The sequence below is a fragment of the Chiloscyllium plagiosum genome, unplaced genomic scaffold (assembly GCF_037043375.1).
Source record: "Chiloscyllium plagiosum isolate Xiang-an unplaced genomic scaffold, Cpla_swu_hap1 HiC_scaffold_2, whole genome shotgun sequence".
NCBI lineage: Eukaryota > Metazoa > Chordata > Chondrichthyes > Orectolobiformes > Hemiscylliidae > Chiloscyllium > Chiloscyllium plagiosum.
The window spans coordinates 99,386,982-99,409,564 of NW_028270140.1; the positions used below are offsets into that span (position 1 = coordinate 99,386,982).

The following is a 22,583-nucleotide window of genomic DNA, read 5'->3' on the forward strand; positions in this document are numbered from 1 at the left end:
CTTCCTAAAATACTCTATGCAGAAGTGCACACAGTGACCCAGACGACATCCAATTAGGTTTTGAAGAAATGGTAACAGTCTCAAAAGGGTAATTTTGTTTGTCTCCACAGATGGTGTCAGACCTGCGCAGTCTCTCCAGTATTCTTTGTTTTGCACTTCCAACATCTGTAGTATTTTGTTTTCACCAGCTGACCAGGACTTTATAAAGTTCCTTCTGATGCTGTTGTTGGAGATAATAATACTTCCTTAATTAAATTGTGAAATGTTGTTAAATCCTTGCAAATATCAAACCCATCCTCTAATCTACTTTCTGACCAATTTTATTTTTTGGCAAATTGACTTGTTCGTATAATATCAGCATGATTGTCAGCTAGTGACTGTTTTCCTTTCTTTTTATGTCCAGCATCGGTACCTAGCATTTCCAAAGTGTGCACAATAGTTGAAGAGTAAAGGTATTTTTAACTGCCTGAACAAAGTTACTTAATCATGACCCTGCCCTAACTAGGGCATCCAGGACTGACCCACTAACAATTTATACTGGTCTGTTCACTTTAAAAGGCATGCATTCACAAAAGGAAAAAAAAAATGCAATGATTTGAATGTGAATATCATAGGCATGGTAACTAAGTTTGCAGGTGACACCAAAATAGGTGGTGTAGTGGACACTAAATATTACCTCAGACTACAATGGGACCTTAATCAGATGGACCAATAGGCCAAAGAATGGCAGATGGAGTTTAATTTAGCTGAATGTGAGGTGTTGCATTTTGGTAAGGCAAACCAGAGCAAGACTTGCACGTTAATTGTAGAGCCCTGGGGAGTGTTGCCGAAAAGAGAGACCTACAAGTGCAGGTGCAAAGTTCCTTGAAAATTGAGTTATAGGTTCGACAGGGTGGCAGTGAAGGCATTTGACCCGCTTGCCTTCATTAGTCAGAACATTAAGTAGAGAAATTGTGAAGTCATATTGTGGCTGTACAGACATTGGTGAGGTCACTTTTAGATTGCTGTATACAATTCTTCTTTAAGAAGAAGGATGTTAAACTTGAGAGAATGCAGGAAAGATTTATAAGGATGCTGCTGTGACTGGAAAGTTTGAGGCTGAATAGGCTGTGGCTTTTTACCCCAGAGTGTCAGAGGCTGAGAGGTGACTTCTCGAGGTTTATAAAATCATGAGGGCCATGGATAGGGTAAATAGCCAAGGTCTTTGCCTTCGGTGGGGGAGTCCAAAATTAGATAGCATCAGTTTAAGATGAGAGGGGAATGATTTAAAAAGGACCTGAGGGGTAACATTTTTCACACTAATGGAATGAGTTGCCAGACGAAGTAGTATAGATGGGAAGAATTACAGTATTTAAAAGGCATCTGGATGCATATATGAATAGGTAGGGTTTAGATGAATAAGGGCCAAATGCTGGTAAGTGACACTAGGTCAGATTGGGATGTCTGGTCAGCATGGATGAGTTGGATCGAGTAGGGTCTGTTTCCTTACTGTATGACGATAGGTTTAAATCTGCAGGACCGGCTGCACGCCTTTAATTCTTTCAAAGTGAAAAGGCTGCAGTTCATCTTAAAAATGTTTGTGTCTGTCATCCTTGTTGCTTTATTTATTTATTTGCATCCTTTATGCTATTTTGGATTCGAAGTTAGATCTAATTTTTTCCACTTCTCTGTAGATGCAGCGGAGCAGCAATAAGTTGAAAACCTGCTGATCAGTGGAAATGGAGAAGACATAAAAGACTAAAGGTTTAAAGTAATACTTCACTGTATTCAGGTGAGTTGTGATTGACTTACTCCCCAGCATTCCCTGTTGCCTGTGAGACTTTTGTTGACATTGTCTTCCCAAAAGAGATAGCAGACTACCTTGTGAGTCGTCAATTACATGGAATGGAAAATAATTTATTCTAACTGGGAAACACTCCAGAGATGTTTTACTGATGTTTTATTAACTGATATATCCTCTATCATAACTAGCCTCCCAAACTTGCTGCATTTCTATTTAAAAGGGAAACATTTGCAGGGCACTGGGGAAAGAGAGGTGGAGCTGGACTAATTGGTAACCCGAAGTGAGCTGACACAGGATTTCAAATTACTTGATTTTGTTGCGTATGGTTCAATGAAGCATGCCTTTGCCTCAAACTTACCCCACCAATGAAATGCCTTTTGAATACAAGATAAATGTGTAAATACCAGTAAATAACCTTGTGCAGGTTATTCACCCTGGTAAATACCAGTCCAATTCACCTCAGCAATCCATAATCCTGTATGAAAGTTTGTGATTGTCATGATCTGGTGTACACTTGAAAGCACTTAAACTTGTTCATAAAAACCCTTTTTTCCATTAATTCATTCAAGCCTGAGAACACAGCTTCTTTCAAATTCCTCTCCAAGCCACTCACCATCCTGACTTGGAAATCTGTTGCTTGCTGTTCTTTCTGTTGCTGGATCAAAATCCTGGAATCCTTCCCTAATGGCATTGTGGGTATACCTACAGCATGTGTTACTGCAGTTGTTCAAAGCAGCTCGCCACCACCTTCTCAAGGACTATGGGTGAGCAATAAATGCTGGCCCAGCCACTGAAGCCCACGCCCCACGAGTGAATAAATAAGATAGAATGGAAGTTGAAGTGGACAAGGTTCCAATACTATTTCTTATTCTCTTATGTACATTATACTGCGATTTGAGATGGTATATGGTGAGTTCCCAAATAGGAAAACAATTTCAGTTGAAGCAATTTTTTCTGATCTTGACACTTAAAACCATGTTACTACACGACTTTCTAAACTTACACTCCAAAATTCTCCTAATTTTGTCAGTTTGATAATATGATTCAAAACCAAATATTACATAATAACTTTGTCATTTGAGATGGGGAGGTATTGAATATAAGAGCAGAGATTTAATGTTGGCACTATACAAGACACTGGTTACACCACAGCTGGTGTTTCGTATACATTTCTGGTCACCATGTTACAGGAAGAACATAATTGCTTTAGAGAGAGGGCAGAAAAGATCTATTAGAATGTTATCAGAGCTCAAATTTCAAATATAAAAAAAAGATTGGACAGGCTCGGGTTGGTTTTCTTAGAATTGAAGAGGCTAGGAGTAACTTAATCAAGATGTACAAACTAATGATGGACTTGGACAGGGTAAACAGGGAAGATCTATTTCCCTTAGCAGAGAAGTTAATTGCCAGCAGGATCACAGATTTTAACTAGTTCAAGGAACTGTAGACTAGCAAACCTGACATCGGTGGTGAGCAAGTTGTTGGAGGGAATCTTGAGGGATAAGATTTACATGTATTTGGAAAAGCAAAGACTGATTATGGATTGTCAACATGTCTCACAAACTTGATTGAGTTTTCTGAAGAAGGAACAAAGAGGATTGAGGAGGGAAGAGCGGTGGATGTGATCTATATGGACTTAAGTAAAGGGTTTGACAAGGTTCTTCATGGTAGACTGGTTAGCAAGGTTAGATCACATGGAATACAGGTAGAATTAGACATTTGGATAAAGAACTGGCTCAAAGGTACAAGACGGGGTGGTACAGGGTTGCTTTTCAGAATGGAGGCCTGTGACCAGTGGTGTACCATAAGAATCGATGCTTGGTCCACTGCTTCTCGTCATTTATAGTGAGGAAGTCACCAGGCATCTGGTCTGGGTAGTAGCAGTAAGCATGAGAAGCAATTCCAAGACAAACTTGGATGGTGTGGATGCAGCTTCTACCCAGAATGGGAAGAGCTTCTGGCTGGCCTTATGAGTTCAATGTGTGAGATGAGTCAAATAAGACTCACAACCCAATTCAGACTAATTGCAGATGACACTGAAATCGGCGATGTAGTGGACAGCAAAGGTTACCTCAAATGGACCAATAGGCCAAATAATGGCAGACGGAGTTTAATTTATATAAATGTGAGGTGCTGCATTTTGGAAAAGCATATCAGGATAGAATGCATACACTTAATGATGAGGTCCTGCAGAGTATTACTGAACAAAGAGACCTTGGAGTGCAGGTTCAAGTTCCTCGAAAGTAGTAACAGGTAGATAAGATTGTGAAGAAGGTGTTTGGGATGCTTGCCTTTGTTGGTCAGAGTACTGAGCACAGGAGTTGGGAGGTCATGTTGCAGCTGTACAAGACATTGGTTAGGCCACTGTTGGAATTCTGGTCTCCCCAATATACGATGTTATGAAACTTGAAAGGGTTCAGAATAGATTTGCAAACATGTTGCCAGGGTTGGAGGATTGGGCTATAGGGAGAGGCTAAATAGGCTGGGGCTATTTTCCCTGGAGCATCAGAAGCATGAGGGGTGACCTTATAGAGGTTTATAAAGTCATGAGGAGCATGGATAGGGTAAATAGACAAGGTATTTTCCCTGGGGTGGGAGAGTCCAGAACTAAAGGGCATAGGTTTAGGGTGAGAGGGAAAGAAATATAAGGGACCTAAGGGGCAACTTTTTCACGCAGAGGGTGGTGCATGTATGGAATGAGCTGCCAGAGGAAGTGGTGGAGGATGGTACAATTGCAACATTTAAAAGTCATCAGAATGGGTATATGAATAGGAAGGATTTGGAGGGATATGGGCCGGCTGCTGGCAGGTAGGACTAGATTGGGTTGGGATATCTGGTCTGCATGATTGGACCGAAGGGCCTTTTTCCGTGCTGTACATCTCTATGCCTCAATGATTAAAGGAGGTATGAAAAGAAACTTTCACTCAAAGTGAAAGGTCTAAAATTTGCAGCCCAGTTTGGTGGGAGAAAGTGAGGACTGCAGATGTTGGAGATCAGAGTCGAGAGTGTGGTGCTGGAAAAGCACAGCAGGTCAGGCAACATTCAAGCAGGAGAAACAGCCCTTCCTGATGAAGGGCTACACCAGAAACGTCGATTCTCCTTGGAGCTACCTGACCTGCTGTGCTTTTCCAGCACCACACTCTTGACTGCCCGGTTTGATGATTATTATATAAACCCAATATTCATTTTAAAGGAGCTTGGATCTGCATCAGACCAAGTGCTGATATTTGTGATTCAGGTGGTGCCGATACAATTGGCTGAATGGTCTTTTTGTGTTGTACATTTTCTGTTGTTTTAGTAGTTGTCTACTTCTGAGCGTCAACATGTACATTAGATTTACATTCCCAAATAAATCAGTTGTTAGTTCTTCCATATACGTGGTGTGCTACACTGATCAATTTACAGTAAACTTTGTTAATCACACTAGTAATCGGACTTCACAATTTGATACTTTTGTTTAAAAGCTGGTCACTTTCAGTACATTAATGCATTCTTTCATGGAACTGTTAATATTTTTTGAAGTACATAAAATGTTTAAACAAGTTTTGGTTATTGTGCCTGAACAAAGATACCGTTCAGAGCCAATCTGAAGGCTGTCGCGTCAGCCTGGTCTCTAGTTGAGGGTGTTTGGTGATAACAAAGATAAAGATTTTATTGTAATTAAGAAATAGACATCAGACATATACTTTCTAACAGAACTTTAATGCATGTTTCAACAGCATGTTTGACTTCAACAGGAATTTAAAATATACAAACTTGCAGGTTTTCCACTTTGATGGAATAGTAATGGTAGCTGCCTAATTTAAACACAAGAAATCTAGATAAATCATGTGGAACTTTCCTAAAGTAGAACGAGGAAAAGGCTTCCATATCACATGGCATCAGGGGTGGGGGCTCCTTTGTGTACAAGACATCAAGAAATAGTAAACCATTGTAGGGGATAGTGAGTGTGATCAATGGAAAACGGAGCATTGAATACCAACCTATTCTTCAAGTCCACCTACAGTAAAAGCTGCATTTAAGTTATTCATGGACATATGCAAGAACATTTATTTTGAGAGTTTATAAAATTTTGATGAGACCAATTTGCACGCAGCTGATTTTCACTTAGCAAGATCTCATTCCCAACTGAATTGCTCTGAATAGGTTTATAAATCTGAGCAGCCAAGATATTAATTCACTACTGCTATTCTACATTGTAGACCCATGGGAGAAAGTTAGACAGATGCAAAGCATAGTGATGGTCCAATGAATAATGGGACGACTAACTTTGCAGGTGTGACAACTCATACAAAGTGATTGATGAGGAAACTGTTTGTAACACACCTACCATTAGATTACTTACTTACAGTGTAGAAACAGGCCCTTCGGCCCGACAAGTCCACACCGACCCGCCGAAGCACAACCCACCCAGACTCATTCTCCTACATTTACCCCTTCACCTAACACTATGGGCAATTTAGCCTGGCCAATTCACCTAACCTGCACATTTTTGGACTGTGGGAGGAAACCAGAGCACCCAGAGGAAACTCACGCAGACACGGGGAGAATGTGCAAACTCCACACAGTCAGTCGCCTGAGGCGGGAATTGAACCCGGGTCTCTGGCGCTGTGAGGCAGCAGTGCTAACCACTGTGCCACCCCCATTAAAATGGAGATTAGCTAAAACCTGAGAGCAATTTTACTGGACCTATCAACCAGTGAAATTTTAAAAGTCAAAAGAGATTATTATATTTAAGAGTCAGATATCTCCACTACTGTTGAGCAGCAAAAGCATTGAAAAGACATTTGTGGAAATACCCAAGAAAACACATTTACTGCTTTGGGTTCTATGTCAAGTGCCAAACTTCTAACTTTTCCTTTTGTGGTGGGACAGAGGGAAGGGATTTCTTAACATACATCATGTAATACAACAGGCATTTAATGCTGTTTTTAAATCACTTGTCACCTGAACACTGAAGTAACTCAAGTGCAATCTACTAGGTGGCACCACTATCACAGCAGAGTGAACACAAATAGCACAGAAACTGCTCTAGGTTCTTCTAGTAGGACATTATTATAAATAAGTTAACTATTTACATATTTAAGCAATTACACTTACACAAAGTTATCTATTTCTAGCCAGGAAGCACAACTGGGAATCCTTCTGAGGCTGTATATCAAACTTCAATTTGATAAGACAGCAAAATAAATTTCAACACATTTATCGGTCATCATTTTAAGTGTCAGTTAGTAGAAACATAAAGTGCCCTTTGTAACAACACACCCTACTACAGGGCTAACACAACTTGCACAAAACAAAACTTTCACCAAAAGTACATAATACTACAACCAACTTTGTGTGAACTTACAAAACAAAATTACACAATATGTACAATCTTGTTTACTCAGGATTACCATCCAATCATATACTGTATATACATATATACTTCTGAATATATTATAACAATATATATTTAATTTTTATAAACAAAACCTTACAAAAACACAATTATAACAAAAGAAAACAGTCCAACATAAATGTTAAATAAGACATTGATGTTCTGGGCAACATTGCTACTTCTGGGGAAAATATGCCACCTGTCTTTCTTTGGGTGCAACGTCTCCAGGTCTTGGAGGGCACTGTAAGCTGCTGCTGTAAAGTTTACATCCCCAGTCGTTAGAAGGTCAAATACACAAGAATGAAAATAGACATCCTTAACTTGGATTTTCTCATGGCATTTGGCTGTCGCAGTCTCTAATGTATAAGCACCCTTTGGTGGAGCCTTAGGATGGTGCAGATGATTTGGACTATTGGTTGGAAGAGGGAGATGTCCACCTTCATCTATACGTTCATTTGTTGGGCAGCCACGGGCACAAAGCTGCAGTCCCTGGTTGTCATTCTCAGACAGGGCTAATATTTCAGGCATCCGCAATGCAAAGGTTAAATATGGTCCCACTTGGCGCACTATCACAGTCATTCCAATGTATTTTGCATGCACTTCCACATGTTTACCACTCACTTTCTCCACTATCCACAAAGTCTTTATCCAGCCATTTCCCACTGTTGTACCATCAATGAATGCTGCAGGCAGATCATCTGTCATTGCTTGATAAACCTTCTGATCTGTACAGTCATGGTAAGTTTTGAATATGATGGTTATCTGCAAGAAATGAAACCATATAGACTGTGTATATTAATAAATGAGAACAGAATAATTACACAAATCACCAAGAGTCTGATACAGTGTTCTTCATGAAACACTTATTAATGTATAATCCATGCAAGAGCAACAAAGTGTCCAAATTTTTAAAAAATGGACCATTCAAAATCTGGAACTATTATTTTTAGTCTTAAATAAAAATCTTGCAGAGTGCATCCTATAACAGAAGCAATCCTACTACAATGCTCCTCCCAACTTAGGTAAAATGACAAACCCAAAGCACTAAGTTTGTCACTTTCAGAGTTATATCAGTGAAAGTGGAAACCATGTTCCTGTCCAGATTAAGTTTCAAAAGGGCACACCTGACCACGAAACTAGCAAAAATTCTCCAACCCGAGGAATGATTTTCATCAACTATTTTTTTGCTTTCAAGCTGTTGTTGTTCTACATAATTAGGGGTGGAAGGTGTATAGTGGCTTCAATACAAAACTGGACAAGGCACTTCTTATGCACAAATCAAACTTCTCCATTTGTCAGTCATCCAGCTGTGAGATATGCTAAATTATTAATACCTTCAGAATCCATGTAGTGTAGCCATTTAGTTTTGAGATTTCTGCTTTAAGCCTATCTGTAGTTAGCAAGATCCCATACATGCCTCTACATCAATGAAAGGGTCTGTTGAACATTTATGATCACTTTTGCAGGGTCAAAGGCAGCCAGTCATACACATTTTAAACACTGCAGAGGATAACCAAACTGCTGTTATCTTTGACCATAAATTCAACAATAATGATATATGCATTATTCTTGTAAAATTGGGGATACCACTGCTTGATTCTTTTATGTATTTTGTTTCCTGAAGCAAATCTGGGAACTGTTGTGGCAGATCTTGATAAATTTTATCCAAAAATATGAAAATATCAATAACTGGGATTAAATGGATCAGTGTGCTCATTGGCTAATTGATAAGTACAATTCATATCTTTCAAATAACCAACTCAAAAAATTATAAACAATACAGCTACCAAAATGGTGGTGTTCAATTGAAATGGAAAAAGAAAACTCCTGAATTTGTGAATACAATACACAAAAATTAAAATAAATCAAGTGAGACTATGTTAGCATCGTTGAGTTCATATCTTGTTTGAAAGGGTCCCCGTCATTCACATCACAACTGCAGGCTTCTTTTTTCAGATGGTGTTATCTAACATGGAACGAATCTTAATGCACAGTTGGGTTTCTGATGCTCCTTTTCAAATATTTAAACAATGACCTGAAATTCTGCACTCCTTTGAGCTAACAATATTTCAGTGATTTCTCTGTTCTAATTATCCTTCAAGAAAGTGACAAGCAAATAATACAACTATAGTTTTCCAGTTAAAACATGTACCTTCCTATAGACGACACAGTGGTTAGCACTGCTGCCTCACAGTGCCAGACACCCGGGTTCAATTCCCACCTCAGGCAACTGACTGTGGAGTTTGCACATTCTCCCTGTGTCTGCGTGGGTTTCCTCCAGGTGCTCCAGTTTCCTCCCACAGTCCAAAAATGCGCAGGTTAGGTGAATTGGCCATGCTAAATTGCCCATAGTGTTAAGTGAAGGGGTAAATGTAGGGGAATGGGTCTGTGTGGGTTGCTCTTCAGAGGGTCAGCGTGGACTTGTTGGGCTGAAGGACCTGTTTCCACACTAAGTAATCTAATCTAGAGTCAAAGAAATATCCTCTGAAGTCATTGTCCACTATATAATCAGATAGGAAGTGTTATATAAACTGGAAATCTGATGGGAATGGAAAGTGAAGAGTTCTGAGATATTGCAGAAAGGGAGTACACAACAGTAGGTATTCTCCGACATGAATCCACCGATTCCTGGTAAACAGGATAATACGAACTCATGATGATGCTAACATGGTCTGTCTTGGCTTATTTTAATGTTTGTCTATTCAACAGCAGGAGATCACTCACTGAATTTCTTATAACCCCTACCCTTTCTCTTACTAAACTGAACCAAGCCAGCCCAGTAGATGATCCTGTACCTTGTTAGTAGCTGTGGCGCTAGAACCCTGTACAACAGGGACGTTGGTTACTTGCACTGACAAGTAGTCGTTATCAATCAGGGGCCAGGCTCCTTCCACTTTACAAGTTTGAAAGTGATCCCGGAAAGTTCTGAGATGCGGATCACCGAACAAGCCACAAAAGACATAACGGCGAGTGGACTGCAGTTCGGTGCCTGCTGCCATCCGGTGCCCCCGTACCACGCCAGCTCGGTTCTCGTAGTCACAGAAGCCCATGTTGTGACTGACAGGTACCAGGTCCTTGGCTGCGATTAAGGTCGGCCCTTCCCGGGAGCAGTTCCTCTGGCTCATCAGGTCATTGATGCCAAGCATAGCTGAGTGGAAGGCCAGGTTACCCCGGCACGCCTTGGCTGTGCGCTCAGTGCAGAGTGCATAAGCTCGGAGGGCGATGCAGAACTCTGAAGCGAAAACATTCAAGGCAGCATTCAGATGGGAAGTCAGGGCTACAAAGTCAGTGGTACACTTCTGGATCCTGCACTGATACTGCTGCTGGCAGTAGGCTGCAAAAAACAAGAAGCACAGTGTAAAACATAACGCACTTAGATTTGGTAAAATGGTGCATTCACAGAAATCTATAAAAAAAATCTAGTAGACCCTCCCCTACATTGGAAAAACACTGCATTCCTAAAGAATGAATCAATTTGCATAAAGAGCTTCGAATACGATTGAAGGTAATTATTGAAAAACTGTCTCCCTGGTGAAGTTGCAATGAGAGTAACTGCTCAAAACTTTGTTTGGCAATGGTCTACGTTTTTAAAGTTCAAGTGTGTTAGAAGGAGTAGGGTTGGTAGTTGTACCGCAATCCACAGTTAAAATGTTACAAAGACGTACAGAACACGGTGTCATCTTCGCATTATTTGTAATCGCGAGGGAACGTGGATGCAAACATGACCGAAAAGCCAACCAGCATCAGATTGATGAGACGAATTGATTTCCCTGCTGTATCCTTAGCATTTAAGTCAAGCGTTGACTCTAGGCTTAGACATGATTTAGTGACGAGTAAAACGGAAATATCGGAGGAGCTCGAATAGACAGAAAAATAAAGGCGTGCCAAGAAAAATGAAGCAAACGATCCGGCCATTTCGTGCAGTTTGTAACTCGAGCTCGTTTGCCGACTTTCAGTAAACACGATCGAAGGAAGGAATTATTTCTCGGTTCGGTTTCCCCCACTCTTCCCTCCAAAAACATTGAGATGAACTCCTTCCCCACGTGAACTGTTGTAATGAGTGTAAGCAGTTTAGATTTTAATCTAAATCGTGTATTTGCTTTAAATTGCCAAAGAAGAGTTAGCGATAAAAGATACAAACTCTAGCTGGGGGGGGGGGGAAGGGGGTGTTGCGCCAAACAAATACAAATCCCATCCCGAAAGCGGACGCAGTCACCAGGCTCTGCTTGAAGCCAGGCTCTTACACAAACAAACATTTCAATTTCCAACAATAAGACGGGCTTGGGGGTTACCTGTGTTGGCACACGTCGAAATGAAAAGCACCAGCAAAGTGAAGGCGGCGGAGGGGCTGTCAGCCCTGCACTGGGAAAATCCTGCTTTCCCCATTCCCATCCATTCAGGTCGCAGGCAGGTTCTCAAATACTTCAGCGAGAAGAGGCAGCGGCTGCAGCAACCTCTCCTCGTCCTGTGGGAGCCACAAACGCATGAAGGAAAATTACTCAAAGCAAGGCGAAACTGCAGCGCTGTGTCCCACTGAGTACAGTCTCCGTGAGGCTCAGTCCCAGTGAGTACAGTCTCCGTGAGGCTCAGTCCCAGTGAGTACAGTCTCCGTGAGGCTGTGTCCCAGTGAGTACAGTCTCCGTGAGGCTGTGTCCCAGTGAGTACAGTCTCCGTGAGGCTGTGTCCCAGTGAGTACAGTCTCCGTGAGGCTGTGTCCCAGTGAGTACAGTCTCCGTGAGGCTGTGTCCCAGTGAGTACAGTCTCCGTGAGGCTGTGTCCCAGTGAGTACAGTCTCCGTGAGGCTGTGTCCCAGTGAGTACAGTCTCCGTGAGGCTCAGTCCCAGTGAGTACAGTCTCCGTGAGGCTCAGTCCCAGTGAGTACAGTCTCCGTGAGGCTCAGTCCCACTGAGTACTGTGTCAGTGAGTACAGTGTAACACAGACACTGGGAGATGCTGCTGCTCCGGGACAACACGCTCCGCTCGCCAGTGCGCAACCAAACACACTGCTCCCCGATCTCTCCGCTTATTGGCTCAGGCGCCGGTCCACCCCCAAGCTCCAGCTCCTCTATTGGAGACAGGCGGCTTCCGCTAACAGGTTCGGCTGCACGGAACAGCATGACTTCATCAGGGGATGGGGGTGGGGGGGGGGGGGGGAGAGAGAGAGAGTGTGATGATGGGGGGGGGGGGGGGGGGAAGAGTGATGATGGGGGGGAGGAAAAAAGAGTGATGATGGGGGGGGGAGAGTGATGATGGGGGGGGGGAGGAAAAAAGAGTGATGATGGGGGGGGGGGAAGAGTGATGAGGGGGGGGGGAGGAAAAAAAGTGATGATGGGGGGAGGAAAAAAGAGTGATGATGGGGGGGGGGGGAAGAGTGATGATGGGGTGGGGGGGAAAAGAGTGATGATGGGGTGGGGGGAGGAGAAAAGAGTGATGATGGGGGGGAGGAGAAAAGAGTGATGATGGGGGGGAGGAGAAAAGAGTGATGATGGGGGGGAGGAGAAAAGAGTGATGATGGGGGGGAGGAGAAAAGAGTGATGATGGGGGGGGAGAGTGATGATGGGGGGGGAGGAAAAAAGAGTGATGATGGGGGGGGAGAGTGATGATGGGGGGGGGGGAGGAAAAAAAGTGATGATGGGGGGAGGAAAAAAGAGTGATGATGGGGGGGGAAGAGTGATGATGGGGGGGGAAGAGTGATGATGGGGTGGGGGGGAAAAGAGTGATGATGGGGTGGGGGGGAAAAAAGTGATGATGGGGTGGGGGGAGGAGAAAAGAGTGATGATGGTGTGGGGGGGAAAAAGAGTGATGATGGGGTGGGGGGGAAAAAAGAGTGATGATGGGGTGGGGGGAGGAGAAAAGAGTGATGATGGGGTGGGGGAGGAAAAAAGAGTGATGATGGGGGGGAGGAAAAAAAGAGTGATGATGGGGGGGGGAGGAAAAAAGAGTGATGATGGGGGTGGGGGGAGGAAAAAAAAGAGTGATGATGGGGGGAAGGAGAGAGAGAGAGAGAGTGATGATGGGGGGGAAAGAGTGATGATGGGGGGGAGGAAAAAGAGTGATGATGGGGGGGGAGGAAAAAAGAGTGATGATGGGGGGGGAGGAAAAAAGAGTAATGATGGGGGGGAGGAAAAAAGAGTAATGATGGGGGGGGAGGAAAAAAGAGTAATGATGGGGGGGAGGAAAAAAGAGTAATGATGGGGGGGAGGAAAAAAGAGTAATGATGGGGGGGAAGGAGAGAGAGAGTGATGATGGGGGGGAAAAGAGTGATGATGGGGGGGAGGAGAGAGAGAGTGATGATGGGGGGGGAGGAAAAAAGAGTGATGATGGGGGGGAGGAAAAAAGAGTGATGATGGGGGGAGGAGGAAAAAAGAGTGATGATGGGGGGGGAAGGAGAGAGAGAGTGATGATGGGGGGGAAAAGAGTGATGATGGGGGGGAGGAAAAAAGAGTGATGATGGGGGGGGGAAGGAGAGAGAGAGTGATGATGGGGGGGAAAAGAGTGATGATGGGTGGGGAGGAAAAAAGTGATGATGGGGGGAGGAAAAAAGAGTGATGATGGGGGGGAAGGAGAGAGAGAGTGATGATGGGGGGGAAAGAGTGATGATGGGGGAGGAAAAAAGAGTGATGATGGGGGGGAGGAGAGAGAGAGTGATGATGGGGGGGAAAGAGTGATGATGGGTGGGGAGGAAAAAAGAGTGATGATGGGGGGAGGAAAAAAGAGTGATGATGGGGGGGAAGGAGAGAGAGAGTGATGATGGGGGGGAAAGAGTGATGATGGGGGGGGGGAGGAAAAAAGAGTGATGATGGGGGGGGAGGAGAGAGAGAGTGATGATGGGGGGGGAAAGAGTGATGATGGGGGGGAGGAAAAAAGAGTGATGATGGGGGGGAGGAAAAAAGAGTGATGATGGGGGGGTGAGGAAAAAAGAGTGATGATGGGGGGGAGGAAAAAAGAGTGATGATGGGGGGGGAGGAAAAAAGAGTGATGATGGGGTGGGGGGGGAAAAGAGTGATGATGGGGTCGGGGGGAAAAAGAGTGATGATGGGGTGGGGGAGGAGAAAAGAGTGATGATGGGGGGGAGGAAAAAAGAGTGATGATGGGGTGGGGGGGAAAAAGAGTGATGATGGGGTGGGGGGAGGAGAAAAGAGTGATGATGGGGTGGGGGAGGAAAAAAGAGTGATGATGGGGGGGAGGAAAAAAAGAGTGATGATGGGGGGGGAGGAAAAAAGAGTGATGATGGGGGGGAAGGAGAGAGAGAGAGAGTGATGATGGGGGGGGAAAGAGTGATGATGGGGGGGAGGAAAAAAGAATGATGATGGGGGGGGAGGAAAAAAGAGTGATGATGGGGGGGAGGAAAAAAGAGTAATGATGGGGGGGAGGAAAAAAGAGTAATGATGGGGGGGAGGAAAAAAGAGTAATGATGGGGGGGAAGGAGAGAGAGAGTGATGATGGGGGGGAAAAGAGTGATGATTGGGGGGGGAGGAGAGAGAGAGTGATGATGGGGGGGAAAAGAGTGATGATTGGGGGGGGAGGAGAGAGAGAGTGATGATGGGGGGGAAAAGAGTGATGATGGGGGGGAGGAAAAAAGAGTGATGATGGGGGGGAGGAAAAAAGAGTGATGATGGGGGAGGAGGAAAAAAGAGTGATGATGGGGGGGGAAGAGTGATGATGGGGGGGGAGGAAAAAAGAGTGATGATGGGGGGGGAAGGAGAGAGAGAGTGATGATGGGGGGGAAAAGAGTGATGATGGGTGGGGAGGAAAAAAGAGTGATGATGGGGGGAGGAAAAAAGAGTGATGATGGGGGGGAAGGAGAGAGAGAGTGTTGATGGGGGGGGAAAGAGAGTGATGATGGGGGAGGAAAAAAGAGTGATGATGGGGGGGGGAGGAAAAAAGAGTGATGATGGGGGGGAGGAGAGAGAGAGTGATGATGGGGGGGAAAGAGTGATGATGGGGGGGGAGGAAAAAGAGTGATGATGGGGGGGAGGAAAAAGAGTGATGATGGAGGGGGGGAAAAGAGTGATGATGGGGGGGGGGAGAGTGATGATGGGGGGGGAAGAGTGATGATGGGGGGAGGAAAAAGAGTGATGATGGGGGGGGAGGAAAAAGAGTGATGATGGAGGGGGGGAAAAAGAGTGATGATGGGGGGTGGGAAAGAGAGTGATGATGGGGGGTGGAAAAGAGAGTGATGATGGGGGTGGGAAAAGAGAGTGATGATGGGGGTGGGAAAAGAGAGTGATGATGGTGGGTGGGAAATGAGAGTGATGATGGGGGTGGGTAAAGAGAGTGATGATGGGGGGGGTGGGAAGAGAGTGGATGGGGGGTGGGAAAGAGTGTGATGATGGGGGGGTGGAAAAAGAGTGATGATGGGGGGAGGAAAAAGAGTGATGATGGAGGGGGGGAAAAAGAGTGTGATGGTGGGGGGGAAGAGTGATGATGGGGGGGAAGAGTGATGATGGGGGGGGAAGAGTGATGATGGGGGGAGGAAAAAGAGTGATGATGGGGGGGAGGAAAAAAGAGTGATGATGGGGGGGGAGGAAAAAGAGTGATGATGGGGGGTGGGAAAAGAGAGTGATGATGGGGGGTGGAAAGAGAGTGAGGAGGGGGGTGGGAATGAGTGATGTTGGGGGGTGGGAAAGAGAGTGATGATGGGGGGTGGGATAAGAGAGTGATGATGGGAGGTGGGAAATGAGAGTGATGATGGGGGGTGGGAAAGAGAGTGATGTGGGTAGAGAGTGATGATGGGGAGTGGTGATGATGGGGGTGGGGAGTGAGTGATGATGGGGGGAAGTGGTGATGGGGGGAGTGGTGATGGGGGGAGTGATGATGGGGGGGAGTGATGATGGGGGGGGGAGTGTGGATGGGGGGGGGGTGGTGTGGGGGTGGGGTGATGATGGGGGTGGGGTGATGGTGGGGGGGTGGTGAGGGGGGAGTGATGGTGGGGGGGGTGGATGGGGGGGGGTGTGGGGGGGGGTGTGATGAGGGGGTGGTGGTGGGGGGGGTGTGGGGAGGGGGGGGTGGTGGGGGGGGTGGTGAGGGGGGGTGGTGGGGGGGGGTGAGGTGGGGGGGGTGATGGGGGGGGTGTGGTGTGGGGGGGGTGTGATGTGGGGGGGTGTGAATGGGGGGGTGTGATATGGGGGGGTGATATGGGGGGGTGTGATATGGGGGGTGTGATGGGGGGTGTGATATGGGGGGGTGTGATATGGGGGGGTGTGATAAGGGGGGGAAAGTGATATGGGGGGTTGTGGGTGTGATATGGGGGGGTGTGATATGGGGGGGTGTGATATGGGGGGTGTGTGTGAGATGAGGGGGTGTGTGAGATGAGGGGGTGTGATATGGGGGGTGTGATATGGGGGGTGTGATATGGGGGGTGTGATATGGGGGTGTGTGATATGGGGGGGTGATATGGGTCCTGATGATGGGGGGGTGACGATGGGGGGTGACGATGGGGGGGGGTGACGATGGGGGTGTGTGATATAGGGGGGGTGTGATATAGGGGGGGTGTGATATAGGGGGGGTGTGATATAGGGGGGGTGTGATATAGGGGGGGGTGTGATATAGGGGGGGTGTGATATAGGGGGGGGTGTGATATAGGGGGGGTGTGATATGGGGGGGGTGATGATGGGGGGGTGATGATGGGGGGGTGATGTTGGGGGGGGTGACGGGGGTGACGATGGGGGGGTGACGATGGGGGGGTGACGTTGGGGAGGGTGATGTTGGGGGGGGGTGATGTTGGGGGGGGTGACGATGGGGGGTGACGATGGGGGGGTGACGATGGGTGGGATGACGATGGGTGGGATGACGATGGGTGGGATGACGATGGGTGGGTGACGATGGGGGGGTGACGATGGGGGGGGTGTGATGGGGGGGTGATGGGGGTGTGATGGGGTGATGAGGGGGAGATGAGGCGGGGGGGTGATGAGGCGGGGGGAGATGGGGGGGATGAGGGGGGTGGTGAGGGGGGGAGATGAGGGTTAGTGGGGGGGTGATGGGGGGGGTGATGAGGGGGGGTGATGAGGGGGTGATGGGGGGGTGATTGGGGGGGATATGAGGGGGGATATGGGGGAGATGGGGGGGAATAGGGGGGGAAATGAGAGGGGGGAATGGGGGGGGAAATGAGAGGAGGGTGGAAATGAGAGGGGGGATGGAGAGGAGGAGAAAAATGAGAGGGGGGAATAGAGAGGGGGGGAAATGAGAGGGAGGGGGGAAATGAGAGGAGGGAGGGAAATGAGAGGAGGGAGGGAAATGAGAGGAGGGGGGGAATGAGAGGAGGGGGGGAAATGAGAGGGGGGAAATGAGAGGGGGGAAATGAGAGGGGGGGATGAGAGGAGAGGAGAGGGGGGAAATGAGAGGAGGAGAGAGGGGGGAAATGAGAGGAGGAGGAGGAGGAGGGGGGAAATGAGAGGAGGAGGAGGGGGGGAAATGAGAGGAGGAGGGGGGGAAATGAGAGGAGGAGGAGGAGGTGGGGAAATGAGAGGAGGAGGAGGTGGGGAAATGAGAGGAGGAGGAGGAGGGGAAATGAGAGGAGGAGGAGGGGGGGGAAATGAGGAGGAGGAGGAGGGGGGGAAATGAGAGGAGAAGGAGGGGGGGAAATGAGAGGAGGGGGAGGGGGGAAAATGAGAGGAGGAGGGGGGGAATGAGAGGAGGAGGAGGGGTGGAAATGAGAGGAGGAGGGGGGAAATGAGAGGAGGAGGGGGGGAATGAGAGGAGGAGGGGGGGAATAAGAGGAGGAGGAGGGGTGGAAAATGAGAAGAGGAGGGGAGGAGGGGGGAAAATGAGAGGAAGGAGGAGGAGGAGGGGGGAAATGAGAGGAGGAGGGGGGAAATGAGAGGAGGAGGAGGAGGGGGGGAAATGAGAGGAGGAGGAGGGGGGGGAAATGAGAGGAGGAGGAGGAGGAGGGGGGAAATGAGAGGAGGAGGAGGAGGGGAAATGAGAGGAGGAGGAGGAGGGGAAATGAGAGGAGGAGGATGAGGAGGAGATGGGGGGGATGGGAGGAGGAGGGGGGATGAGAGAGGGGAGAGATGAGAGAGGGGAGGGGGGAGGATGAGAGAGGGGAGGGGGGAGTTGAGAGAGGGGAGGGGGGAGTTGAGAGAGGGGAGGGGGGAGATGAGAGAGGGGAGGGGAGAATGAGGGGGGGATGAGAGAGGGGAGGGGGGATAGGGGAGGGGGGGATAGGGGAGGGGGGATAGGGGAGGGGGGGATAGGGGAGGGGGGATAGGGGAGGGGGGATAGGGGAGGGGGGATGGGGGGGGATAGGGGAGGGGGGATAGGGGAGGGGGGATAGGGGAGGGGGGATGGGGGAGGGGGGATAGGGGAGGGGGGATAGGGGAGGGGGGGATGGGGGGGGAGATAGGGGAGGAGGGGGATAGGGGAGGAGGGGGATAGGGGAGGGGGGGATAGGGGGAGATAGGGGCGGGGGGAATAGGGGAGAGGGGATGGGGAGGAGGGGATGGGGAGGAGGGGATGGGGAGGGGGGGAATAGGGGAGGGGGGGAATAGGGGAGGGGGGGAATAGGGGAGGGGGGAATAGGGGAGGGGGGGATAGGGGAGGGGGGGATAGGGGAGGGGGGGATAGGGGAGGGGGGAATAGGGGAGGGGGGGAATAGGGGAGGGGGGGAATAGGGGAGGGGGGAGAGAGGGGGGGATAGGGGAGGGGGACAGAGGGGGGGATAGGGGAGGGGGAGAGAGGGGGGGATAGGGGAGGGGGAGAGAGGGGGGGATAGGGGAGGGGGAGAGAGGGGGGGATAGGGGAGGGGGAGAGAGGGGGGGATAGGGGAGGGGGAGAAAGGGGGGGATAGGGGAGGGGAGAGAGGGGGGGATAGGGGAGGGGGAGAGAGAGGGGGGGGATGAGAGAGGGGGGGGATGAGAGAGGGGAGGGGGGGGATGAGAGAGGGGAGGGGGGGGATGAGAGAGGGGAGGGGGGGGATGAGAGAGGGGAGGGGGGGGATGAGAGAGGGGAAGGGGGGGATGAGAGAGGGGAGGGGGGGATGAGAGAGGGGAGGGGAGAGATGAGAGAGGGGAGGGGAGAGATGAGAGAGGGGAGGGGGGGATGAGAGAGGGGAGGGGAGAGATGAGAGAGGGGAGGGGGGGATGAGAGAGGGGAGGGGAGAGATGAGAGAGGGGAGGGGGGAGATGAGAGGGGGAGGGGGAGATGAGAGAGGGGAGGGGGGAGATGAGAGAGGGGAGGGGGGAGATGAGAGAGGGAGGGGGAGATGAGAGATGGGAGGGGGGATAGGGGAGTGGGGATAGGGGAGGGGGGATAGGGGAGTGGGGATAGGGGAGTGGGGATAGGGGAGTGGGGATAGGGGAGTGGGGATAGGGGAGTGGGGATAGGGGAGTGGGGATAGGGGAGGGGGGAATAGGGGAGGGGGAATAGGGGAGGGGGGAATAGGGGAGGGGGGATAGGGGAGTGGGGATAGGGGAGGGGGGATAGGGGAGTGGGCGATAGGGGAGGGGGGATAGGGGAGTGGGCGATAGGGGAGGGGGGATAGGGGAGGGGGGATAGGGGAGGGGGGATAGGGGAGGGGGCGATAGGGGAGGGGGCGATAGGGGAGGGGGCGATAGGGGAGTGGGCGATAGGGGAGGGGGGATAGGGGAGTGGGCGATAGGGGAGGGGGGATAGGGGAGGGGGGATAGGGGAGGGGGGATAGGGGAGGGGGCGATAGGGGAGGGGGGATAGGGGAGGGGGCGATAGGGGAGGGGGGATAGGGGAGGGGGCGATAGGGGAGGGGGGATAGGGGAGGGGGGATAGGGGAGGGGGGATAGGGGAGGGGGGATAGGGGAGGGGGGATAGGGGAGGGGGGGATAGGGGAGGGGGGGATAGGGGAGGGGGGGATAGGGGAGGGGGGGATAGGGGAGGGGGGGATAGGGGAGGGGGGGATAGGGGAGGGGGGGATAGGGGAGGGGGGGATAGGGGAGGGGGAGAGAGGGGGGTATGGGGAGGGGGAGAGAGGGGGGATAGGAGAGGGGGGGATAGGGGAGGGGGAGAGAGGGGGGATAGGGGAGGGGTAGAGAGGGGAGGGCGGATGAGAGAGGGGAGGGGGGGATGAGAGAGGGGAGGGGGGATGAGAGAGGGGAGGGGGGATGAGAGAGGGAGGGGGGAGATGAGAGGGGGAGGGGGGAGAGGAGAGAGGAGAGGGGGGAGATGAGAGAGGGGAGGGGGGAATGAGGGGGGGTGAGAGAGGGGAGGGGAGGAATGAGAGAGGGGAGGGGGGATGGGGGAATGAGAGAGGGGAGGGGGGATAGGGGAGGGGGGATAGTGGAGGGGGGAGGGGAGGGGAGGGGAGGGGGGATGGGGGGGTGAGAGAGGGGAGGGGGGGGATGAGAGTGGGAGGGGGGATGAGAGAGGGGAGGGGGGATGAGAGAGGGGAGGGGGGATGAGAGAGGGGAGGGGGGATGAGAGAGGGGAGGGGGGATGAGAGAGGGAGGGGGGAGATGAGAGGGGAGGGGAGAGGGGGGAGATGAGAGGGGGAGGGGAGAGGGGGGAGATGAGAGAGGGGAGGGGGGAATGAGGGGGGGTGAGAGAGGGGAGGGGGGATGGGGGAATGAGAGAGGGGAGGGGGGATGGGGAGGGGGGATAGTGGAGGGGGGAGGGGAGGGGAGGGGGGATGGGGGGGTGAGAGGGGGGAGGGGGGGATGAGAGTGGGAGGGGGGATGAGAGAGGGGAGGGGGGATGAGAGAGGGGGGGATGAGAGAGGGGAGGGGGGATGAGAGAGGGGAGGGGGGATGGGGGAGGGGGATGAGAGAGGGGAGGGGGGGAATGAGAGAGGGGAGAGGGGGATGAGAGAGGGGAGGGGGGGATGAGAGAGGGAGAGGGGGGGATGAGAGAGGGTAGGGGGGATGAGAGAGGGTAGGGGGGATGAGAGAGGGGAGGGGGGATGAGAGAGGGAGGGGGGGATGAGAGAGGGAGGGGGGGATGAGAGAGGGGAGGGGGGGATGAGAGAGGGGAGGGGGGGATGAGAGAGGGGAGGGGGGGGATGAGAGAGGGGAGAGGGGGATGAGAGAGGGGGGAGGGGGGATGAGAGAGGGGAGAGGGGGATGAGAGAGGGGAGAGGGGGGATGAGAGAGGGGAGGGGGGATGAGAGAGGGGAGGGGGGGATGAGAGAGGGGAGGGGGGATGAGAGAGGGGAGGGGGGAGAAAAGGGAGGAGCGAGGGGGGAGAAAAGGGAGGGGGGAGAAAAGGGAGGGGGGAGAAAAGGGGGGAGGGGGAGAAAAGGGGGGGGAGAGAAAAGGGGGGGAGAGAAAAGGGGGGAGAAAAGGGAGGGGAAGAAAAGGGGTGGAGGAGGGAGGGGGGGTGGGGGGAGGAGGGAGGGGGGATGAGTGAGGGAGGAAGGGGGGTGAGTGAGGGAGGGAGGGGGGTGAGTGAGGGAGGGAGGGGGGTGAGTGAGGGAGGGAGGGGGAAGAGTGAGGGAGGGAGGGGGAAGAGTGAGGGAGGGAGGGAGGCAGGGAGGGAGGCAGGGGGGGAAGAGTGAGGGAGGGAGGGGGATGAGGGAGAGAGGGGGGATGAGTGAGGGAGGGGGGGATTAGTGAGGGAGGGGGGATGAGTGAGGGAGGGGGGGATGAGTGAGGGAGGGGGATGAGTGAGGGAGGGAGGGTGAGTGAGGGAGGGGGGGTGAGTGAGGGGGGGGAAGAAGGACGTTGGGGATAAAAGTGAGGGGGCGAAAAAGGGGGAGAAGGGAAGGAGGGGGAGGAAAAGGGGGGGGAGGGGGAGGAAAAGGGAGGGGGGGAGGGAGGGGGAGGAAAAGGGAGGGAAGGAGGGAGGGGGAGGAAGAGGGGGAGGAAAGGGAGGGGGGTGGAAAAGGGAGGGAGGGAGGGAGGGAGGGGGGAAGGAGGAAAAGGGAGGGAGGGGGGGAAGGAGGAAAAGGGAGGAGAGGGGGGGAAGGAGGAAAAGGGAGGGAGGGGAGGGGGGGAAGGAGGAAAAGGGAGGGAGGGGGAGGAAAAGGGAGGGTGGGGAGGAAAAGGAGGGGGAGGAAAAGGAAGGGAGGGAGGGGGAGGAAAAGGAAGGGAGGGAGGGGGAGGAAAGGAAGGGAGGGAGGGGGAGGAAAAGGGAGGGAGGGAGGGGGAGGAAAAGGGAGGGAGGGAGGGGGGAGGAAAAGGGAGGAGGGGGGAAGGAGGGAGGGAGCGGGAGGAAAAGGGAGGAGGGTGGAGGGAGGAAAAGGGAGGGAGGGAGCGGGTGGAAAAGGAGGGAGGGAGCGGGAGGAAAAGGGAGGGAGGGAGGGGGAGGAAAGGGAGGGGAGGGAGAGGAAAAGGGAGGGAGGGGAGGAAAGGGAGGGAGGGAGGGAGAGGAAAAGGGAGGGAGGGAGGGAGAGGAAAAGGGAGGGAGGGAGGGAGAGGAAAAGGGAGGGAGGGAGGGAGAGGAAAAGGGAGGGAGGGAGGGAGAGGAAAAGGAGGGAGGGAGGGAGAGGAAAAGGAGGGAGGGAGGGAGAGGAAA

General features: G+C 51.0%; 1 protein-coding gene and 1 pseudogene across 6 annotated transcripts in view; one reads left to right on the top strand and one right to left on the bottom strand.

The window, feature by feature from the left end:
- The first annotated feature begins 3,557 nt into the window (after positions 1–3,557).
- Positions 3,558–3,799, top strand: LOC148151946 (Nuclear RNase P; annotated as a pseudogene).
- Positions 3,800–5,466: 1,667 nt separating this feature from the next.
- The window catches only part of rgmb (repulsive guidance molecule BMP co-receptor b), a 191,389-nt gene continuing 174,272 nt past the window's right edge, over positions 5,467–22,583 (bottom strand). For all 6 annotated transcript variants that reach the window (XM_087998938.1, XM_087998927.1, XM_087998929.1 and 3 more), the window contains 3 exons: positions 11,456–11,628; positions 9,959–10,497; positions 5,467–7,925 (listed from right to left, as the gene is read on the bottom strand). In XM_087998938.1, coding sequence (XP_087855064.1) covers positions 7,260–7,925; positions 9,959–10,497; positions 11,456–11,628 — 1,378 coding nt within the window. In that variant the 3' untranslated portion in view covers positions 5,467–7,259. The remainder of the gene's footprint in view (positions 7,926–9,958; positions 10,498–11,455; positions 11,629–22,583) is intronic.